General features: G+C 51.0%; 1 protein-coding gene across 3 annotated transcripts; it reads left to right on the forward strand.

The window, feature by feature from the left end:
• The first annotated feature begins 255 nt into the window (after nucleotides 1-255).
• Nucleotides 256-22,824, forward strand: ERBB3 (erb-b2 receptor tyrosine kinase 3). 3 transcript variants are annotated; one of them, XM_045366518.2, is made up of 28 exons: nucleotides 256-444; nucleotides 4,723-4,874; nucleotides 6,013-6,199; nucleotides 7,238-7,363; nucleotides 8,613-8,678; nucleotides 8,831-8,949; nucleotides 9,057-9,198; nucleotides 9,579-9,692; nucleotides 9,784-9,904; nucleotides 12,351-12,424; nucleotides 12,587-12,677; nucleotides 12,925-13,130; nucleotides 13,344-13,476; nucleotides 13,662-13,752; nucleotides 13,979-14,133; nucleotides 14,862-14,915; nucleotides 15,270-15,411; nucleotides 16,153-16,272; nucleotides 16,398-16,496; nucleotides 16,691-16,876; nucleotides 17,430-17,585; nucleotides 17,827-17,902; nucleotides 18,086-18,232; nucleotides 18,979-19,076; nucleotides 19,169-19,360; nucleotides 19,505-19,576; nucleotides 20,393-20,693; nucleotides 20,864-22,824. In XM_045366518.2, the coding sequence occupies exons 1-28, from the start codon at nucleotides 357-359 to the stop codon at nucleotides 21,388-21,390; spliced, it is 4,035 nt and encodes a 1,344-aa protein (XP_045222453.2). In that variant the 5' UTR covers nucleotides 256-356; the 3' UTR covers nucleotides 21,391-22,824. The 3 variants fall into 3 exon arrangements, with proteins under 3 accessions (XP_045222453.2, XP_065381257.1, XP_005571238.3); XM_065525185.1 differs by lacking the exon at nucleotides 256-444 and adding an exon at nucleotides 864-924; XM_005571181.4 differs by lacking the exon at nucleotides 256-444 and adding an exon at nucleotides 1,126-1,368.
• Nucleotides 22,825-23,110: the final 286 nt, after the last annotated feature.

Genomic DNA, 23,110 nt, shown 5'->3' on the forward strand with positions numbered 1-23,110 from the left:
CTTGAAGTTCTGGGGAAAATAACTAGGCACTCTGGGCGAGATCCCCAATACCAGTTTAAGGGATTTGAAATGCAAGGCCGTCTGGGACTCCACTGCCACAGGCTGGGCACCAGGCGGCGCCGGTCGGATCCGTCCCGGGACTAGCAGGGCTTTGGGCCAGTCCGGGCAGCTGGTGCTGGAGGTTCCAGAGGTCCACGCCATTGGTGGACGCAGTCTCTAGTGTCCTCTCCGCATCCCGCTTCACCGCCCCACCCCTTTCCTGCGCGAGCCTGGACTTGGAAGGCACCGGGGAGGGTGTGAGCGCCTTGGTGTGTGCCCATCTGGGTCCCCAGAAGAGCGGCGGGAACTGCGGCCGCATGGACGGTGCGGCCAGACTCCAGAGTGGAAGGGGAGGCAGCTGTTCTCCCAGGCGGCCGTGGGGGGCAGCAGAGGGGACGGCGACAGGTGCGGGAGCCCCTCCCGGGGTAGAAGTGGAAAGGCGGGCTCCGGGGTCTGTTCGCAGGCTGGAAACCACCCCCGCCCCCCATCCAAATCCCGGGAGAGGCCCGGCCGGCGCCGGGTCTGGAGGAGGAAGCGGCCGGAGACAGTGCAATTTCACGCGGCCTCTTTGGCTCGGGTTCCTGGGCTGGGTGGATGAGTTATGGGGTTTCGAGTCTGGGAGAAACTGAGGTGGCCTGGACGTGAGGCAAAAAACACCCTCCCCCTCAAAAACACACAGAGAGAAATATTCACATTCTGAGAGAAAATCCACCAAGTGAACCAACCGGCTAGGGGAGTTGAGTGATTTGGTTAATGGGCGAGGCCAAATTTCAGGAGGCTGGGCTTTGGAGCGCTTACCACTCCCTCATTCATTACCCTTCCCTGGATCTGGGGGCTTTTGGAATCTTGACCTCCCCTTGGCCCAGCTCCTGCAGAAAAATTAGGGTGAGCCCCATCTTCGATCTGCTCCGCCAAGTTGCGGGACCGCGGGGCGTGGCGCGCTCGGGGCGGGCAGTCCGAGGCTCCGCAATCCCTACTCCAGCCTCGCGCGGGAGGGGGCGCGGCCGTGACTCACCCCCTTCCCTCTGCGTTCCTCCCTCCCTCTCTCTCACACACACACACACCCCTCCCCTGCCATCCTGCCCCGGACTCCGGCTCCGGCTCCGGCTCCGATTGCAGTTTGCAACCTCCGCTGCGCCGCAGCAGCCACCAATTCGCCTGCGGTTCAGGTGGCTCTTGCCTGGATGTCCTAGTCTAGGGGCCCCCGGGCCGGACTCGGCTGGGCTCCCTTCACCCTCCGCGGAGTCATGAGGGCGAACGGCGCTCTGCAGGTGCTGGGCTTGCTTTTCAACCTGGCCCGGGGCTCCGAGGTGGGCAACTCTCAGGCAGGTAAGTGGCGCGAGAGCACTGGCGGGCTCGGCACCTGGGAGCCGGAACCCAGTGCGCGAAGCCTCTGAGGGCATGGGCAGGGTCTCAGGCGGCGCGGGGGTGTGGGTGCTGCCCCCGTACGCCGGACCACCTGGGAGTGGGGCGATCAGGCTCGGGTTATCGGCGTGGTCCGGCCGAGGGCGGCATTCTTGGACCCTCACGCCCCCTTCCCCAGAGCGTCGTCGACCCTCTAATTGGTCTCCCCAAAAGAGGCTGAGGCCGCAACAGTAGTTCACACTTCTGAGGGACCCTGCAGGGAGCGGGGCAGGGACCTTAATTCTATAAACAGGAGGTGCTTGGAGGTGGGGGCCTTGGCGGAAGGGTCTCGGTTTGCTCGCCAGCTTCCTGCCCGCCACCCCGCACCGATTTCTGCTACTCCTAGTTTCGTTGTTTTGCCGACAGGGCGGAGCTACGGAAGGTTGGAGGGGGTTGTTGTTCTCTAGTGTTGGAAAAACAGGAGCGGCACCTCCTCTTCCGTGAGTGAGCCTGCCCTGGGGAGGTCTGAGATTAACCAGAGGGCCAAGTTCAGGTGACATCAGGCGGGAGGCCCAACAGAGGCTGGCGTCCGCTTTCCTCAGAATAGCAGAGCTTGAGCAACATCTCTTTGTCAAGATCCAGGTCAACCCAACTCATATTTATTGAGCATCTACTATATACAAGGCGCTAGGCCAGGAACTGTAGGGGCAAGGATTGTCCAGCCTCTTGTCTTTTCTCTCCCCAACCGGAGGATCAAGAGGGCACCTCTACTACTTTCTAAGCCTCCTGCCTTGGGGAGTCCTACCTGGGCCCATCTTGTGCCCCCTGCCCCCATTTTGCTTATTGTCTGAGGACCCTAGACAGAGCCCTGGATTGCTCTTCTCCAGTCCTCCCCCGACTCCCATGCTATCTGAGCCCACCCCTTTGGGGTGTCTCTGGGGCCGTGGACACCTGAGGTTTGAAGTTCTGTGGATCTCCTCCCCTCCCCCCAGATTTCAGCTTGGGATTTGGCACAGCCAGGGCCCCTTCCCCAGTGTGGGAGTGGAAGAAACCACCTGTGCTTCCCCCACAGTTGCTGGGCCTAAATTTAGATCCTGGGATTTTTAGATGTGAACACTCCCAGCTGGTGGAGGGGGGTGGTCTGGGGACTGGCGTGGGAGGGAGCAGTGGGGTGACTGTATAACTGTCCCATCCAGACTCCCGCAATCTTCACCCAGAAACCCAGGAGTACCAGAGTCTGGCCACCCTCCCTGGGTAGGCAGGAGGCAGGCATGGTTGGGTCTCTTTACCCTTTATCTGGGTCCTGCAGCCTCTGGGCATCCGGCCCTGTCTCAGTCCTTCTATAGCCCCTTTGTCCTGGCTGTGATGGGGGTGGGGGATGTTGGAGGGGAGGCTTCTGGTTGAGGAGGGGCTGGAGATTCTGGCTCTATCCCACCCCTAGTGCTCTCTACCAAAGGAGTGCCTGTGCCACTGCCCCTCCTTATGCTCCCGGTCCCTGGGTACAGGAGGGATTTTTATGATTCCCTTCCCCTGCCCTGCTCCCCAAGCTGCCTAGCTCCTCCCCAGACGTGTTGTTTGTGCTCCCTTCCTGCCCAGGCCCTTTGCCCCCTGTTTGTGTAATATGGACTTTACCCTCAGGGGAGCAGGGAACTGGGCTACCTCTAACACTGTAGCCTTCCAAGCACAGACACAAAGTCTGCACAAACACATATGGGCACGTGGGATAGATGGGGCCACCTGAAATACTTCCTGCAAGGAAACCCGACCACAGGTTCCTGGGCCAGCAGGACCAATGTGTACGTGTTCATGTGTATGTTGTGTGTGTGTGTGCCCACACTACTACTTCCCTGTGCAGAAAACTTGGCTCCTCCCTTATCTGGGGAGAAGGATTGGCACTATAACTTGGGAAAGGGGGTGTCCTGCCAGGAAGGGGACTGGGGTGGGGCTGTTCCAGAAATGACTAACCTTCCTAGTCTCTTTCATTTCAACCCAAGGACCCTGGAGTTACCAGCTCCTCTGGAACTAGCTCTCTTTGCTGGGACTAGCCAACCTTCATGGGGAGTGATAAGGAGCCCTCCAAGGTCAAGAATTCAGACTAGGGGTATATAAGAGGGATTGGGGCCTCACCAGTCTCCCTCCCTCCATTCCCACTGTTGCCTCCCACTGACTACCACTGCCTCAGGGAAGGGTGGCTGGAACAGGTGGTATCTACCCCCTATTCCCCACCCCACACGTGGTCTTTCGCTGAACCAGAAGAAAGAGACTGGGGTAGGGCTTCAGAGTCCAGGATTTTCCATAGGCCATTGTCCACCACATTTGCAAAGAGTGAACTCCCAAGGCTGACATGCCATGTGCCTCTAGTCTAGGCTTTCCCCTAGTGCGGGTGAGGATTGCCATGGTGAAAGGCTTTTTCATGAACCTCTTCTAACAATGAAATTGGGTGGAGGCTCAGTGTGGGGCATCTCCTACTATTTCTCTCCAGGTGTCCCTGTATTTGCTAAAAAATACTCTAGGGCTGGAAAGTGATGCTGAGGTTGCTAGAGTGTGTTGGGATAGGGAGAGAGAGTGAGAAGGAAAGCCTGAGTTTAGGAACGTGGGGAGGCAACCAGCTTCTTATCTTCCAGCTTTAAACACAAAGCTCCCATTGACCCCCCCCCCACCCCACCACTGCCAGAGCTCCCTCCTCTACTGAGGTCACTTGTCTGAGCCCAAGGCTTGAGGGTGGAGGGGAGTGCTGCTGAGGATGGGGTGTCTAGGGATAGGGTGGGGCAGCCCCCCTCCTGGATAGAATCGCCTCATTGTGGGCTGGACTGTGGCCCCAGGCACTGCCCCCACCCTCTGCCCCCATCCCACCCTCAGTTGACACAATAGGGGCTGTGTACTAGCCCCAAAGAGATATTTATTCCAGGACCTAGAGAGAGGCAGGATGAGGGTAGAGAAGTGAGTGCCCTGCTTGGAGGGGGAGAGGAGGGTAATCAAAGTTTCGGCCCTTTCCTAACTTCTCTTTTCTAGGGAGGGAAACAAATTCACTGTCATCCTTCTCTATTAACCCCTTAGTACCCAGAGTGGTACCCAAAAGAGGCACAGAGGGGTCTCAGGTAGAAAAAGGAAATCTTCACCTTCCCATTCATAGAATGGTAAAGGGATTCTGAGAAGAGAGAAAGCTCTCAGGCCACTACAGCTTCTGCCTATCGCTTGTGGGAGGGTTGGAGGCAAATGCCCTCTGATCCTGTCTAATGTAACTGGAAGAGGGCAACCAAGGGGGTGATCTTGGGGGATGGCAGATGGGCTGTGAATTTGTGTCCAGCCCTCAGCCACTCTTCCCTCTGCTTTGAACAGTGTGTCCTGGGACTCTGAATGGCCTGAGTGTGACCGGCGATGCTGAGAACCAATACCAGACACTGTACAAGCTCTACGAGAGGTGTGAGGTGGTGATGGGGAACCTCGAGATTGTGCTCACGGGACACAATGCTGACCTCTCCTTCCTGCAGGTTAATGTGCACCCTCCTTCCTCAACCTGCTCCTCTTTATTCTCCCCTAGAACCCTCCTTCCCTCTTCAGGGCTACCTTCTGCTGGAGTTCACCCTTCCTAAGACTCAGGAGTTCCTAAGATCCAAACCCGCGTATTTCTGGGGACAGTGGCTGTAATCTGGGACCTATGGTCTCGCTGTTGTAGCCAGGGATATATAGGGGGCAGGGGCAGAGGCAGGGGCGGGGCAGGTGGTGTTCTGTGGTAGTGCGAGGTCAGCAGGGACTAGCGCAGAGAGACACCTGAGGACCGAGAGGGTACCTGGGGAGATGAAGAAAGGGCCCGCCTGGCATGAGGAGCTTTGAGGAGAAAGCTGCCTGTCTTCACTCCCAGAAGTGACATAGTAGTGTGACACAGTCTACTCCCTACTCCAAAATAGGAATTAGCAAGAGTTAAGGAGAGGTGCAGTGGCTCATGCCTGTAATCCCAGCACTTTGAGAGGCCAAGGAAGGCAGATCACTTGAGGTCAGGAGTTCAAGACCAGCCTGGGCAACATGGGGAAACCCTGTCTCTACAAAAATACAAAAATTAGCTGGGCCTGGTGGCACGCACCTGTAGTCAGCTACTTGAGGGCTGAGGTGGGAGGATCGCTTGAGCCCAGGAGTTTTACACTGCAGTGAGCCGAGATTGTGCCACTGGACTCCAGCCTGGGTGACAGAGCGAGACCGTCTCACCAAAAAAAAAGGTCAAGTGCGGTGGCTCATGCCTGTAATCCCAGGACTTTGGGAGGCCGAGGCAGGCGAATCACCTGAGGTCAGAAGTTCGAGACCAGCCTGACCAACATGGAGAAACCCCATCTCTACCAAAAATACAAAATTAGCCAGATGTGGTGGTGCATGCCTGTAATTCCAGCTACTTGGGAGGCTGCGGCAGGATAATTGCTTGAAGCCGGGTGGCGGAGGTTGTGGTGAGCCAGGATCGCGCCATTGCACTCCAGCCTGGGCAACAAGAGCTAAACTCTGTCTCGAATTTTAAAAAAAAGAAAGAAAGAAAGAAGGAAGAATTAAGAGTTAAGAGTCTTTAATGCCTGAAGGAGGAGAGGGGATTGAGATTTTTTTGCCCTGTTGTCTCTCTCATTGACATAATCTGCTCTGTCACAGTGGATTCGAGAAGTGACAGGCTATGTCCTCGTGGCCATGAATGAGTTCTCTACTCTACCATTGCCCAACCTCCGAGTGGTGCGAGGGACCCAGGTCTACGATGGGAAGTTTGCCATCTTCGTCATGTTGAACTATAACACCAACTCCAGCCACGCTCTGCGCCAGCTCCGCTTGACTCAGCTCACCGGTCAGTTCCCGATGGTTCCTTCCGGCCTCACCCCTCAGCCCTCAGACTGGTACCTGCTTGATGATGACCCAAGGCTGTCCACTCTAAGTGCCTTTTCCAAGGTGCCTGTCACCTTGGTAACTGTCTAATGGTCCATTGCTCCCTAAGCAATAGAGGGCCCCCAGTAGGGGGAGCTAGGGGCATCTACTCCAGGGAAAGGAACCATGTGTCCTGGTGGGGCTGGAGTCAGAGCCGGATCTGTTACCATTTCTCTAACTTCAAAGTACAGTGTACTGGAGGCCAGGCGTGATGGCTCACACCTGTAATCCCAGCATTTTGGGAGGCCAAGGAGGGCAGATCACTTGAGATCAGGAGTTTGAGACCAGCCTGGCCAACATGGCGAAACCCTGTCTCTACTAAAAATACAAACAAAACAAAACAAAACAAAATTAGCTGGGGATAGTGGTGTGCACCTGTAATTTCAGCTGCTCAGGAGGCTGAGGCAGGAGACTCGCTTGAACCTGGGAGGCGGAGGTTGCAGTGAGCCGAGATCGCACCACTGCACTCCAGCATAAGTGACAGTGAGACTGCGTCTCAAAAAAAAAAAAAAAAGCCAAAGCACAGTATACCTGGATGTCCCTCCTTCCCTAGGAATTCTACCTTTGCTCTCCTAAACCAAACCCCTATGAGCTGAGGAATATAGGAGTTAAAAACCACCTGTCCATCTTCTACTTCTCCCTGTCCCAGTCAGTTGGAAAACATATGGGCAGGGCTTGTGGGAGGGGATGTTGAGTCAGAAATCTTCTCTCCCTCTCTCCCTTCCCCTCCCCCACTAGCTAAACCGGATCTGGACAGGTGACTGAGGAGGCGGGAGTTTCTTTTGGCCTGACTCCTCGTCTTATAAAGGGAGTCTTCTCTGCAGCTTGGATTTAATTGGACCTATCTGTCTGCCTCGTCCTCCCACTCCTGAGTCTCAGGTGTCCTTTTGGATGGGTGGAGAGGTAAGGAAGAGGCGTACTGCTGTGGCCCTTAACCCTGTCACTTCTTTCCCTACCTCAGAGATTCTGTCAGGGGGTGTTTATATTGAGAAGAATGATAAGCTTTGTCACATGGACACAATTGACTGGAAGGACATCGTGAGGGACCAAGACGCTGAGATAGTGGTGAAGGACAATGGCAGAAGCTGTAAGTGACTGTGATCAAGACTGCTCCCCAGCCCCACCAAACCGGAGTGACTCCCTTCTTTCTATCATCCTTACATTCCTGATCTGAACCCGCCTCCCCACTGAACAAACACCTCAGGTCCCTGACTCAGCAGCCCACCAGGACGGACCATGCCAGTCCCCTGGAATCTAAACTACAGAGGAGGTGTTTCAAGAAAAGGAGCGGATAGGCCGGGTGCGGTGGCTCACGCCTGTAGTCCCAGCACTTTGGGAGGCCGAGGCGGGCGGATCACGAGGTCAGGAGCTCAAGACCATCCTGACTAACACGGTGAAACCCCGTCTCTACTAAAAATACAAAAAAAAAAAAAAAAAAAAAAAAACACTAGCTGGGCGTGGTAGTGGGCACCTGTAGTCCCGGCTACTCAGGAGGCTGAGGCAGGAGAATGGTGTGAACCCGGGAGGCGGAGCTTGCAGTGAGCTGAGATCATGCCACTGTACTCCAGCCTGGGCCACAGAGCGAGACTCTGTCTCAAAAAAAAAGAAGAAAAGGAGCAGACCGAGCATGGTGGCTCATGCCTATAATCCCAGCACTTTGGGAGGCCAAGGTGGGAGGATCACTTGAGCCCAGGAGTCCAAGACCAGCCTGGGTAACATAGCAAAAAATCTACAAAACATTTAAAAATCAGACAGGCGTAGTGGTTCACAACTGTAATCCCAGCTACTCAGGAGGCTGAAGCAGAGGATTGCTTGAGCCCAGGAGGCTGCAGTTGCAGTGAGCTGTGATTGTGCCTTTGTACTCTAGCCTGGGCAACAGACTGAGACCCTGTCTCAAAAAAAAACAAAAAAGATTCCCTGGGTACTAAGCAGGGAAGCCAGATCTTTAGGCTCCACATCTGTTACTCGTTCCACTAGAATATACTCCCTTCTCCTCAGAGCCCACCTTCCCCTGACCATTCACATGCATATATTCCTGCATATATTCAGTTTGCCCAGGAGGAACCAAGTTCCTGGGTTGGGACTGGGACTAAGATTGGCATTTGCCCCAGTCCCTCCCCTTCAGCTGCCCACTGGGTAGTGTGGAGGCGTGGCCCCACCCCTTGTTGACAGGTTCACTTGAGCCCAGCCCTGCTCTCCAAGGGCAGGGAGGGACACAGCCTTGGCTTTTTGCTTCCCGGGATTGAGGTGCCTGTGTAGTGACATCATACCCTGTTGATTCAAACAAGCCTTTCTTAGCCCTGATGGCCCCTTGTGTTGCCTTCCTTCCCAACCAGGTCCCCTCTGTCATGAGGTTTGCAAGGGGCGATGCTGGGGTCCTGGACCAGAAGACTGCCAAACATGTGGGTTTGAACTTTCCTCCAAAAACTTTACTCATACACTTTCATATCCCTTCCTCCCCAAGCCTGGGTCAATACTGCGGGGGAGGCATGAGCAGTGGCCTCAGGATTCAGTCCTAGGAGCCCTAACAGCCATGCTTTCTCTCCTTCCATAGTGACCAAGACCATCTGTGCTCCTCAGTGTAATGGTCACTGCTTTGGGCCCAACCCCAACCAGTGCTGCCATGATGAGTGTGCCGGGGGCTGCTCAGGCCCTCAGGACACAGACTGCTTTGTATGTATTCTTTCCATTGCCTGGGTTCTGAAATTGGGTTGTGGCCTTTGAGGAGGAGGTAGGGGTACACACATAACATAAATCTGATGGGCCTCCTTTTTTCCCAGGCCTGCCGGCACTTCAATGACAGTGGAGCCTGTGTACCTCGCTGTCCACAGCCTCTTGTCTACAACAAGCTAACTTTCCAGCTGGAACCCAATCCCCACACCAAGTATCAGTATGGAGGAGTTTGTGTAGCCAGCTGTCCCCGTAAGTGTTTGAGGGGAAGGAACAATGATCAACAATAGTAGTTCCAAGATTTTAGACAAAATTGTGGGAGGCAAAAAGAATCCAGTTGGTGATAAATAGGGAGATTGGTGAATGGTTATGATCATCTAACCACTCCAATGAGTGACCCCTATGTCCTGTCCTCCCATGACTTCAGCTATCACCCTTACTTCTGCTCCTTGTAGCAACAAATAGTGAAGAGACTTTCGAATCTACAGGGCAGCACTTAAGGGACCTAGGGTGGCAGATGGGGACAGATCCAGTGCAGAGCCGGAGGGAGCCCAGGCCCACAGCAAGGGTTCCATTGGTAGCTGGTAGTGTTCCTCCCTCATCTCTAATGGTGTCATCCTCCTCTTCCCTAGATAACTTTGTGGTGGATCAAACATCCTGTGTTAGGGCCTGTCCTCCTGACAAGATGGAAGTAGATAAAAATGGACTCAAGATGTGTGAGCCTTGTGGGGGACTATGTCCCAAAGGTGGGTAGGAGATGGTAAGAAGTTGTAAAGAGACAGCCTTTCCTCTGAGCCTGCTCAGACCACCCCCACTGAATCTCTCTTACATTTACAGCCTGTGAGGGCACAGGCTCTGGGAGCCGCTTCCAGACTGTGGACTCGAGCAACATCGATGGATTTGTGAACTGCACCAAGATCTTGGGCAACCTGGACTTTCTGATCACCGGCCTCAATGGGTTAGAGATCCTGCCTTCCCTCCTTAGACCCCAGCCCATGCACCCCTCACAGTTCATTTCACTGGCCTAAACTTTCCTATGTGGAGCTGACTAGGAATCAAAGTCACAAAATTCTAGCCTGTTATAAAGGACCTGAAAGAATGCTTAACACATCCTCCATCCAGGCCTTGGGTCCCCTCAGGAACATCTTTGAGCAATTGAATATCGCCCTGTCAAGGAACAAGGGACAGGAACAGCATATCCTCTTTCTGAAAGTTTTCTTTTTTATTGTCTTTTCTTTTTTGAGATAGAGTCTCGCTCTGTCACCTAGGCTGGAGCGCAGTGGCGTGATCTTGACTCACTGCAGCCTCGACCTCCTGGGCTCAAGTGATCCTGCCACCTCAGCCTCCTAAGTAGCTGGGACTAGAGGCACACACCATCATACTCGACTTATTTTTTTGTATTTTTTGTAGAGACAGGGTCTTGCTATGTTGCCCAGGCTGATCTCAAACTCCTGTGCTCAACCGATCCTCCCATCTTGGCCTCCCAAAGTGCTGGGGATCATAGCACCCAACCTCCTTCTTAAAGTTTTCTAAAAGTTCTTCTTTAAATTTGGATAAAAATCTGTCTTCAGGCTGGGCACGGTGACTGTAATCCCAGCACTTTGGGAGGCTGAGGTGGGCGGATTACGAGGTCAGGAGATCGAGACCATCCTGGCCAACATGGTGAAATGCCATCTCTACTAAAAATACAAAAATTAGCTGGGTGTAGTGGCGCATGTGCCTGTAATCCCAGCTACTCGGGAGACTGAGGCACAAGAATCACTTGAACCCAGGAGGTGGAAATTGCAGTGAGCCGAGATTACACCACTGCACTCCAGACTGGCAACAGAGCGAGACTCCGTCTCAAAAAAAAAAAAAATTTCTGTCTCCCCGTGACTTTTAGATGTTTTCACTCATTCTGCTCCTTGGAGCAGCAGAACAAAGGGACTTTCTAGTCTGTAGGACAGCACTTAAAATATATGTGTGTGTGTCTGTGTGTGTATGTGTGTGTGTGTCAGAAAAAGAGAGGGAAAAAAACACTATAACCACCTGTTTTTTTTCCTTTAATTTTTTATTTTGACATAATTTTAGATCTACACTGAAGTTGCAAGAATGGTGTAAAATTCCCCATATACTTTTTTTTTTTTTTTAATTGAGACAGAGTCTCAACTCTGTCGCCCAGGCTGGAGTGCAGTGGTGCCATCTCGGCTCACTGCAAGCTCCGCCTCCCGGGTTCACGCCATTCTCCTGCCTCAGCCTACTGAGTAGCTGGGACTACAGGCGCCCACCTCCACGCCCGGCTAATTTTTTTGTATTTTTAGTAGACACGGGGTTTCACCGTGTTAGCCAGGATGATCTTCATCTCCTGATCTCATGATCCGCCCGCCTCGGCCTCCCAAAGTGCTGGGATCACAGGCGTGAACCACCATGCCTGGCCTCTTTTTTTTTTTTTTTTTTTTAAGACAGAGTCTCACTCTCTTTCCCAGGCTGGAGTGCAGTGGTGCAGTCTTTGGGTCACTGCAACCTCTGCCTCCCGGTTTCAGGCAATTCTCCTGCCTCAGTCTTCCGAGTAGCTGGAATTATAGGCATGTGCCACCATGCCCGGCTAATTTTTGTATTTTTAGTAGAGACAGGGTTTCACCATGTAGGCCAGGCTGGTCTCGAACTCCTGACCTCAAGTGATCCACCCGCCCCTGCTTCCCAAAGTGCTGGGATTACAAGCGTGAGCCACCACGTCCGGCCCCCCATATACTGTTTTACCCAGATCCTCCAAATGTTAACATACCACATGTGGCTGGATGCAGTGGCTCATGCCTGTAATCCCAGCACTTTGGGAGGCCTAGGCAGGTGGATCACTAGGTGTGGATCACGAGGTCAAGAGATCGAGACCATCCTGGCCAACATGGTGAAACCCCATATCTACTAAAAATACAAAAATTAACTGGGCTTGGTGGTGCACTCGTAGTCCCAGTTACTCAGGAGACTGAGGCAGGAGAATTGCTTGAACCCAGGAGTCGGAGGCTGCAGTGAGCCGAGATTGCTGCCACTGCACTCCAGCCTGGGCGATAGAGCAAGACTCTGTCTCGAAAAAAAAAAAAAGTCTTCCTTTCCTATTTATTTACTCTTATGGATACTTATTTTATTCTAGTCAATGGTTATGATCTTTTACAATCATCATTTATTTTAGCCAGCCCCTCCAAGCTGGCTCCTGTGTTCTTTGGGCTGTACCCTTAATTCTTTGAGTCTTTTCTTGTCTGCACAAGATGCTCTAGGCTCATATAGTTCCCCCATCCCAGCCATTTCTCCAAGGAATGTTTCCTTTTAGTGGAGAATGATATTTAGAAACCAAATTCTGAGGCTTGGTGTGCTCACTGCCACTGAATTATACCTTTACCTTATTGACTGGTTTCTACTGTTCTACTCAGAGACCCCTGGCACAAGATCCCTGCCCTGGACCCAGAGAAGCTCAATGTCTTCCGGACAGTACGGGAGATCACAGGTGAGTGGTAGAGAGTTTGGCCTTTCTAGAATAGGCGAACCACTGGCATAAATTGCGGTATAACTACTTGAGAAAATCATGTCCCAAGTTACAGGGGAGGAGCTAGGAGAACCCAAGAAAGATGAAGTCTGCCTGCCCATATGCCTCTCTCCAACCCCTCAGGTTACCTGAACATCCAGTCCTGGCCACCCCACATGTACAACTTCAGTGTTTTTTCCAACTTGACAACCATTGGAGGCAGAAGCCTCTACAAGTGAGTAAAGACTATGGCAGAAGTGGCATCTTCAGGCATTCTTGAGTAAAATACAAGGCACCGTCTCATACAGCAGTACCTCAATACCAAAGGGTTTCAGAGTTTCATGAGGAAAAGGCAAAAGGAGGGGGATTCCCTCTCAGTGGATCTGACTAGCACTGAGCAAATTTCTTGACTAACATGATTCCATTGAATAGTTAATGTTCCCTTAGTAGTCTCTCCTCTCATCCTGTCTCCTTATTCTCAGCCGGGGCTTCTCATTGTTGATCATGAAGAACTTGAATGTCACATCTCTGGGCTTCCGATCCCTGAAGGAAATTAGTGCTGGGCGTATCTATATAAGTGCCAATAGGCAGCTCTGCTACCACCACTCTTTGAACTGGACCAAGGTGCTTCGGGGGCCTACAGAAGAGCGACTAGACATCAAGCATAATCGTCCGCGTAGAGACTGCGGTGAGGGAAAGGGTCTGCTGGGTGGTGAGACTAGGGAGTCAGGGAGGAGAGAGCTGAAAGGACTATTCTGCCCTAGACATGGGAGTAGGGTTGAGGGATGGAACCAAGGAGAAAGGGGCTGTTAGGCCGGAAGCAGTAACGAGGAAGAATAATGAAGAGAGGGCTTGCTGGGAGTCCTCAGACTCCTCTCCTAACCCACCCCTTCCTTTCCAGTGGCAGAGGGCAAAGTGTGTGACCCACTGTGCTCCTCTGGGGGATGCTGGGGCCCAGGCCCTGGTCAGTGCTTGTCCTGTCGAAACTACAGCCGAGGAGGTGTCTGTGTGACCCACTGCAACTTTCTGAATGGGTACAGTGAGGGGAGACAGTCAAGGATGGGTGGGGTTGGGGCACTGCCATGGAACTGTTCAGGTGGCATATAATAAAAGCCTTTAGACAGCTTTCTGCATATGCCTTGGTGGGAGTGAGGTAGGAGACCAGGTCATGAAGGTCAGGACTTGGAAGTGACCCCTCTCCCTTTATTCCCCACTGCAGGGAGCCTCGAGAGTTTGCCCATGAGGCTGAATGCTTCTCCTGCCACCCGGAATGCCAACCCATGGAGGGCACTGCCACATGCAATGGCTCGGTATAGTAGCAGCACCAGGATCTCCAAGGGAGACACTCCAAGGGAGACAGAGAAGGGGCAATACTTGGAGCATCTGGGGAATGATATGGCTAAGGATAGTACAGAGAGGCCAGATAATGCTAGGGCCTGCAGATAGAAGATCCTGAATGTCTGGGTTGGTTTTTGCTGGGAGGTATGGAATTGACCTTGGGATCTGATTCTTCCTGACCTTCTCTCTTCCACTCAGGGCTCTGATACTTGTGCTCAATGTGCCCATTTTCGAGATGGGCCCCACTGTGTGAGCAGCTGCCCCCATGGAGTCCTAGGTGCCAAGGGCCCCATCTACAAGTACCCAGATGTTCAGAATGAATGTCGGCCCTGCCATGAGAACTGCACCCAGGGGTGAGTGATGGGATAATAAGGAGAGGGGGTCAGGTGGAAGGGTAGGAGCACAGAACTAGGGTGAGGGAAGCGGAAGCAGAAAGAAGAGAGAGGCTGTGATTTAAGAATCTCTCCCAGCTGGCCAAGTGCAGTGGCTCACACCTGTAATCCCAGCACTTTGGGAGGCCAAAGCAGGTGGATCACCTGAGATAGGGAGTTTGAGACCAGCCTGACCAATATGGAGAAACCCCGTCTCTACTAAAAATATAAAATTAGCTGGGCGTGGTGGCGCATGCCTGTAATTCCAGCTACGTGGGAGGCTGAGGCAGGAGAATTGCTTGAACCCAAGAGGCGGAGGTTGCGGTGAGCCGAGATCACATCATTGCACTCTAGCCTGGGCAACAAGAGCGAAACTCCGTCTCAAAAAAAAAAAAAAAAAAAAAGAGAAAAAAAAAAGAATCACTCCCAGCTGTGTAGCGAAGGATTGGAGAAAGGGAAAATCAGTAACAACACAAAATTACACCACGGTTTTGGGAACATGGAATAACCTCAGTTCAAGAGGGTTTCACTGAAGAGGGGCTTGGGGAGAGCTAGTAAGCTGGGGGTGGAGGCCATGTCTTGGGATCAGCTTTGGGCTCCAGGATGGGATGCCATGGTAAGTTCTAAAACAAGCTTTTGTATGTTGAGGCTGTTGAAATTGAGCCTCTGTTGTCCAAGCTCTCATTTAAGGTAGTGACTTTCTTCCCTAGGTGTAAAGGACCAGAGCTTCAAGACTGTTTAGGACAAACACTGGTGCTGATTGGGTATGATGGAGTTGGAGATTCTGGAAACTGGGGATATTTGAGAGTTGGGAGAGAGGTGGTTACCTGGAGAGAAGAGCAAGGCTCTCTTCATTCTGGCCTTTTATGTACGCAGTCCACTATCACCGGACACTTGGGACTCAAGAATGCAGGCTTCTGGACTTCCCTTCCTAAAATTAACTTTCAGTAGTCGAAGAGTGGTCCAGATTTAGGTTGGTCCCTCCAGTGCTTAAGGATATATATGTGAATGTTAATTTCTTGCCCTAGATCTGCATCATACCTTCAGCACAAGTATAGTTGACATTTGTAAGGAAGATGCAAACCCAGGATAATGTTGGGTTTCTATATATCCCATAGCAAAACCCATCTGACAATGGCTTTGACAGTGATAGCAGGATTGGTAGTGATTTTCATGATGCTGGGCGGCACTTTTCTCTACTGGCGTGGGCGCCGGATTCAGAATAAAAGGGCTATGAGGCGATACTTGGAACGGGGTGAGGTGAGTACTTAGCTTACTTTTGTTTTTTCTTTTCTCTCTCTTTCTTGCTTTTCTTGCTTTTCTTTCTCTCTTTCTCTCTTTCTTTCTTTCTTTCCATGCCCCGGAAGTCTCTTTATAGCTTAATTTTGAGTGGTACCCTGTGCATCCAGGGGTCAATGATGACATGAACATCACTCCCCTCCTCTTTCCCCAGAGATTTGATCCCTTTCTTAAAGGAAGTAGTGTGGTCCCCTAGAAAGAACACTGGTCAGCGAAATGGAAGGCATGCATTCTAGTCCTGATTTTGCCATTAATTTGCCACATGACTTTGAAGAAGTTCCTTATCTTCTCTGTGCCTCAGTTTATGCATCTATACAGAGGAAATAACATTTATCCTTCCAGGATGGCAATAAGGTTAAAGGGGAATGATGTATGTGACAGTGCTGTGGAAAGCACAGAGCACAGTATAAAAGGTACTCACGGAGGTAATAGTATTACCAACTCTCCCTAGCTGTCTCTTTCCCCACTTCATGTTCCTCCATCAAAGGGAAAACCCTGATTCCTGATCTCATGAGCACAAATAACTTCCTCAATTCTAAGGGTCTGTACCTCAATATGCCTATAATGCATTCTAGGACTAACGGTCCTTCCTCTTCCTGCCCTTTCGGCTCTGCCACTTTTGGCATTCACCTATGGGGAGCGGGTTGGAGTGGAACATGGGAATGGCCTTTCCTGAGCACCTCCTTCCCATTTGCTCCTCAGAGCATAGAGCCTCTGGACCCCAGTGAGAAGGCTAACAAAGTCTTGGCCAGAATCTTCAAAGAGACAGAGTTAAGGAAGCTTAAAGTGCTTGGCTCGGGTGTCTTTGGAACTGTGCACAAAGTAAGTGACCCATAGGAATTCTGGAGAGGTGGGGAAGGCACCTAGGGCAAAAGGGTGAAAGATTTTTGGAAAGGACTGACCTAGGGAGAATGACCTTATGCCAACTCCTGCCCCAAACTTCCCAGGGAGTGTGGATCCCTGAAGGTGAATCAATCAAGATTCCAGTCTGCATTAAAATCATTGAGGACAAGAGTGGACGGCAAAGTTTTCAAGCTGTGACAGATGTAAGTGAAGGAAATTCTGTATGCCGCTAGGAGAGAGGACAATATTAGATACAATCATGTAGAAGCACGGTCCTGTGCTTCTCAGCAGCTACTATGTTAGCCAGAATGTTGGCGGGGGGCCTGGGCTGGCTGTGCACATGCTGAGTGTACGTGAACCTGTTGGATTCCTAGATATCACCTTTTGTGTCTCTTAGCATATGCTGGCCATTGGCAGCCTGGACCATGCCCACATTGTGCGGCTGCTGGGACTATGCCCAGGGTCATCTCTGCAGCTTGTCACTCAGTACTTGCCTCTGGGTTCTCTGCTGGATCATGTGAGACAACACCGGGGGGCACTGGGGCCACAGCTGCTGCTCAACTGGGGAGTACAAATTGCCAAGGTGAGAGAAGCCTGGAGGAATTCTGTGATAAGAACTGCTTGGCTGAGGGCCAGCCAGGAAAAAGTGGGAAGGTTGAAGTTCTGAGAGGTGGGGTCCCCAACACCCGGGCTGCAGACTGGTACTGGTCCATGGCCTGTTAGGAACCGGGCCACGCAGCAGGTGAGCAGCAGGCAAGCGAGTGAAGCTTCATCTGTATCTACAGTCAATCCCCATCACTTGCATTACTGCCTGAGCTCTGCCTCCTGTCAGATCAGGGGCAGCATTAGATTCTCTTAGAAACGTGACCTCTATTGTGAACTGTGCATGTGAAGGATCTAGGTTGTGCACTCCTTATGAGAATCTAACTAATGCCTCATGATCTGAGGTGGAACAGTTTCATTCCAAAACCAACCCTCCCTTTCCCCGGGAAAAACTGTCTTCCACAAAACCGGTCCCTGGTGCCAAAAAAGGTTGGGGACTGCTGCTGAGAGGTAGATTTAAGTTTGGGAGAATTCCAGATCTCAGTGACTGATTCCCCTAACCTTAAGAATACTTTCTTCCCCTCTACCTACAGGGTATGTACTACCTTGAAGAACATGGTATGGTGCATAGAAACCTGGCTGCCCGAAATGTGCTACTCAAGTCACCCAGTCAGGTTCAGGTGGCAGATTTTGGTGTGGCTGACCTGCTGCCTCCTGATGATAAGCAGCTGCTATACAGTGAGGCCAAGGTGAGGTGACACAAAGGATAAGGAGGTGGGGGTGAGTGAAGCGTGGGGATAGGGAGCAGCCAGTGGTCTCTTCCGGAGGCAAGCAGATGCTTCATGGTAAGTTCAAGGAGAGGAGGCTGCAGATGCCAGATATTTTAGTTCAGAGAACAACAAAGAAAAGAATGATCAAGAACTTGGGACTTGGAAATGCTAAGAAAATGTGTGGAAATAAACTTGTGATACCTCTTTCTTTAATCTGCAGACTCCAATTAAGTGGATGGCCCTCGAGAGTATCCACTTTGGGAAATACACACACCAGAGTGATGTCTGGAGCTATGGTCAGTGCATCTGGATGCCCTCTCTACCATCACTGGCCCCAATTTCAAATTTGCCTTTTGAGACCCCCTCTTAGAATCTCTAAGCACTTCAGATTTTTATGTCAGATCAGGTTCTGCCTTCCCTTCACTTCATGCCCATGTCTACTATTTTGCCAGTGACTAGTCCATTTCTTCCTGCACCAGGTGTGACAGTTTGGGAGTTGATGACCTTTGGGGCAGAGCCCTATGCAGGGCTGCGACTGGCTGAAGTACCAGACCTGCTAGAGAAGGGGGAGCGGTTGGCACAGCCCCAGATCTGCACAATTGATGTCTACATGGTGATGGTCAAGTGTGAGTTACCAGCGGAGCCCAACCATTTTCTTTCTTTTTTTCTTTTTTTTTTTTTTTGAGATGGAGTCTCACTCTTATCACCCAGGCTGGAATGCAATGGTGCAATCTCGGCTCACTACAACCTCTGCCTCTCGGGTTCAAGCGATTCTCCTGCTTCAGCCTCTGGAGTAGCTGGGATTATAGGCGGCTACCACCACACCTGGCTAATTGTTTTATATTTAGTAGAGAAGGGGTTTCACCATGTTGGCCAGGCTGGTCTCAAACTGCTGACCTCAGGTGATCTGCCCGCCTCAGCTTCCCAAAGTGCTGGGATTACAGGTGTGAGCCATCGTGCCCGGCCTGACCGCGGCCATTTTCTGACTTCCCTCTGTACTCCTCTTGTGGCTCTATTCCCTTTTTTTTTTTTTTTTTTTTTAATGGAGTCTCACTCTGTCGCCCATACTGGAGTGCAGTGGCGTGACCTTGGCTCACTGTGACCTCCACATTCCAGGTTTAAGCAGTTCTCCTGTCTCAGCCTCCCAAATAGCTGGGACTTTAGGCATGCACCACCATGCCCAGCTAATTTTTTTTGTCTTTTTAGTAGAGACGGGGTTTCACTATGTTGGCCAGGCTGGTCTCAAAGTCCCAACCTCAGGTGATTCACCCGCCTCGGCCTCCCAAAGTGCTGGGATTATAGGTGTGAGCCACCACGCCCGGCCATGGATATATTCCGTTTTATGTCTCTACCTCCTACATCTTATCTCTAGGTTGGATGATTGATGAGAACATTCGCCCAACCTTTAAAGAACTAGCCAATGAGTTCACCAGGATGGCCCGAGACCCACCACGGTATCTGGTCATAAAGGTGAGCAGGGAGTAGGAGATACTAAGGAAATTTAGAAAAAGGAGGAGTTGGCTGGAACCAGGATTCCCCCTAACAATCACTTATCGATATAGAGAGAGAGTGGGCCTGGAATAGCCCCTGGGCCAGAGCCCCATGGTCTGACAAACAAGAAGCTAGAGGAAGTAGAGCTGGAGCCAGAACTAGACCTAGACTTAGACTTGGAAGCAGAGGAGGACAACCTGGCAACCACCACACTGGGCTCCGCCCTCAGCCTACCAGTTGGAACACTTAATCGGCCACGTGGGGTAAGACACCTTCTAATTACCCAACACTTTGCACCCTAAGCCCTCACAAACCCTACAGATACCCAGATTAACTACTTAAAGGCCCCCATGGTGAATATAGATTTCTCCCTTCATCTTAACCTTTTCCTTATTTTTTCCTCCTAGAGCCAGAGCCTTTTAAGTCCATCATCTGGATACATGCCCATGAACCAGGGTAATCTTGGGGAGGCTTGCCAGGTAAGTTCTGATGCTGAGAGGCTGGGTTTTAGGATCAGATTGATAGGAGTAGTGTGGAAGACATTAGAAACCTTTGAGGTTTAATCAGTGTCCTGCAAAAAAGAAGGCAGCGAGGGCCGGGCGAGGTGGCTCACGCCTGTAATCCCAGTACTTTGGGAGGCCAGAGAGAGTGGATCACCTGAGGTTAGGAGTTTGAGACCAGCCTGGCCAACATGGTGAAACCCCATCTCTACCCAAAATACAAAAAACTAGCTGGGTGTGGTGGTGCACAACTGTAATCCCAACTACTCAGGAGGCTGAGACAGGAGAATCGCTTGAACCCGGGAGGCAGAGGTTGCAGTGAGCTGAGATGGTACCACTGCACTCCAGCCTGGGTGACACAGCAAGACCCTGTCTCTTAAAAAAAAAAAAAAAAAAAGGCCAGGTCCGGTGGCTCACGCCTGTAATCCCAGCACTTTGGGAGGCTGAGGTGGGCAGATCATGAGGTCAGGAGTTCGAGACCAGCCTGGCCACCATGGCAAAACCCTGTCTCTACTAAAAATACAAAAACTAGCTGCACACGGTGGCAGGTGCCTGCAATCCCAGCTACTCAGGAGGCTGAGGCAGGAGAATCACTTGAACAGGGAAGCGGAGACTGCAGTGAGCCAAAATCATGCCACTGCACTCCAGCCTGGGCGACAAGAATAAGACTCCACCTCAAAAAAAAAAAAAAAAAAAAAAGGCAGGGAACAACCCAATTTCCTTCTAAACAAATGTCTCTTCTTTCCTCATCACGTAAATCTCCTTGCATTATTTTCTGTTTATTTTCTTCCTTAGGAGTCTGCAGTTTCTGGGAGCAGTGAATGGTGCCCCCGTCCAGTCTCTCTACACCCAATGCCACGGGGATGCCTGGCATCAGAGTCATCAGAGGGCCATGTAACAGGCTCTGAGGCTGAGCTCCAGGAGAAAGTGTCAACGTGTAGGAGCCGGAGCAGGAGCCGGAGCCCACGGCCACGCGGAGATAGCGCCTACCATTCCCAGCGCCACAGTCTGCTTACTCCTGTTACCCCACTCTCCCCACCAGGGTTAGAGGAAGAGGATGTCAACGGTTATGTCATGCCAGATACACACCTCAAAGGTGCCTGACTCTTCCTGGGGCTTTCCTCAATTCTTCCTCGAATCCTTTCCCCGGGCTCCTCTTGTTTTTTCTTCTCTGATCATATGTCTCTCTGTCCTATTAATTTTTTCAAATTTTCCCCTACCCCCATGAAGTTATTCGCATACCTATCCTTTCTTCTCAACCCCCAGGTACTCCCTCCTCCCGGGAAGGCACCCTTTCTTCAGTGGGTCTCAGTTCTGTCCTGGGTACTGAAGAAGAAGATGAAGATGAGGAGTATGAATACATGAACCGGAGGAGAAGGCACAGTCCACCTCGTCCCCCTAGGCCAAGTTCCCTTGAGGAGCTGGGTTATGAGTACATGGATGTGGGGTCAGACCTCAGTGCTTCTCTGGGCAGCACACAGAGTTGCCCACTCCACCCTGTACCAGTCATGCCCACTGCTGGCACAACTCCAGATGAAGACTATGAATATATGAATCGGCAACGAGGTGGAAGTGGTCCTGGGGGTGATTATGCAGCCATGGGGGCCTGCCCAGCATCTGAGCAAGGGTATGAAGAGATGAGAGCTTTTCAGGGGCCTGGACATCAGGCCCCCCATGTCCATTACGCCCACCTAAAAACTCTACGTAGCTTAGAGGCTACAGACTCTGCCTTTGATAACCCTGATTACTGGCATAGCAGGCTTTTCCCCAAGGCTAATGCCCAGAGAACGTAACTCCTGCTCCTTGTGGCACTCAGGGAGCATTTAATGGCAGCTAGTGCCTTTAGAGGGTACCCTCTTCTCCCTATTCCCTCTCTCTCCCAGGTCCCAGCCCCTTTTCCCCAGTCCCAGACAATTCCATTCAAACTTTGGAGGCTTTTAAACATTTTGACACAAAATTCTTATGGTATGTAGCCAGCTGTGCACTTTCTTCTCTTTCCCAACCCCAGGAAAGGAGGTTTTCCTTATTTTGTGTGCTTTCCCAGTCCCATTCCTCAGCTTCTTCACAGGCACTCCTGGAGATATGAAGGATTACTCTCCATATCCCTTCCTCTCAGGCTCTGACTACTTGGAACTAGGCTCTTATGTGTGCCTTTGTTTCCCATCAGACTGTCAAGAAGAGGAAAGGGAGGAAACCTAGCAGAGGAAAGTGTAATTTTGGTTTATGACTCTTAACCCCTTAGAAAGACAGAAGCTTAAAATCTGTGAAGAAAGAGGTTAGGAGTAGATATTGATTACTATTATAATAATTCAGCACTTAACTATGAACCAGGCATCATACTAAACTTCACCTACGTTATCTCACTTAGTCCTTTATCATCCTTACAACAATTCTGTGACATAGATATTATCTCATTTCACAAAAAGGGAAGTCGGGCATGGTGGCTCATGCCTGTAATCCCAGCACTTTGGGAGGCTGAGGCGGAAGGATTACCTGAGGCAAGGAGTTTGAGACCAGCCTAGCCAACATGGTAAGACCCCATCTCTTAAAAAACAAAAAAAAGCAGCAGCAAAAAAAACTTTAGAACTGGGCGCTGTGGCTCATGCCTGCAATCCCAGCCCTTTGGGAGGCTGAGATGGAAAGATCACTTGAGCCCAGAATTAGAGACAAGCCTATGGAAACATAACAAGATGCCGTCTCTACAGGGAAAAAAAAAAAAAAAGAAACTGAGCCTTAAAGAGATGAAATAAATTAAGCAGTAGGTCCAGGATGCAAAATCCTCCCAATTCCTGTGCATGTGCTCTTACTGTAAGGTGCCAAGGAAAACTGATTTAAGTCACAGCCCTTGTTTACGGGGCACCGTTTCTTGTTTTTGCACTGAATCAAGTCTAACCCCAACAGCCACATCCTCCTCCTATACCCAGACATCTCGTCTCAGGAAGTGGTGGTGGGGGTAGTCAGAAGGAAAAATAACTGGACATCTTTGTGTAAACCATAATCCACATGTGCTGTATATGATCTTCACTCCTTATCCCCAAGATCCCCTTTTAGAAGCCCTTCTCATCTAGCAGTGAGAAGCTTCCAGGTAGGACAGAAAGAAGATCCAGCTTCAGCTTCACACCTCTGTCCCCTTGGATGGGGAACTGAGGGAAAATGTCTGTTGTATCACTGAAGTTTTTTGTTTTGTTTTTATACATGTCTGAATAAAAATGCCAAAGTTTTTTTCAGCTTCCTGTCTGTCAAGTGAAAACATTTCGTATAAGAGATCTGCTCCTCAGCAGTGGATAGTCACCTTTCTGTCTTCTGACAGTGCTACTCTGTCCCATGTAGATTTCTCTAGTCCTACTATTACTTGGTATTTCTTTAGAACAAGCATAGCGCATAGTCCTTTTCATTAAGGGTTTTAGTAGAAATCTACAAGGCAACCAATTGGGAATAACAAAAAGAACCCACGTGCTTGAAGATTTATAAAAAGCCCTATACGTGTCCAGTCTCCTTCAGAGGCCAAATACT

This window comes from Macaca fascicularis, chromosome 11, assembly GCF_037993035.2.
Source record: "Macaca fascicularis isolate 582-1 chromosome 11, T2T-MFA8v1.1".
NCBI lineage: Eukaryota > Metazoa > Chordata > Mammalia > Primates > Cercopithecidae > Macaca > Macaca fascicularis.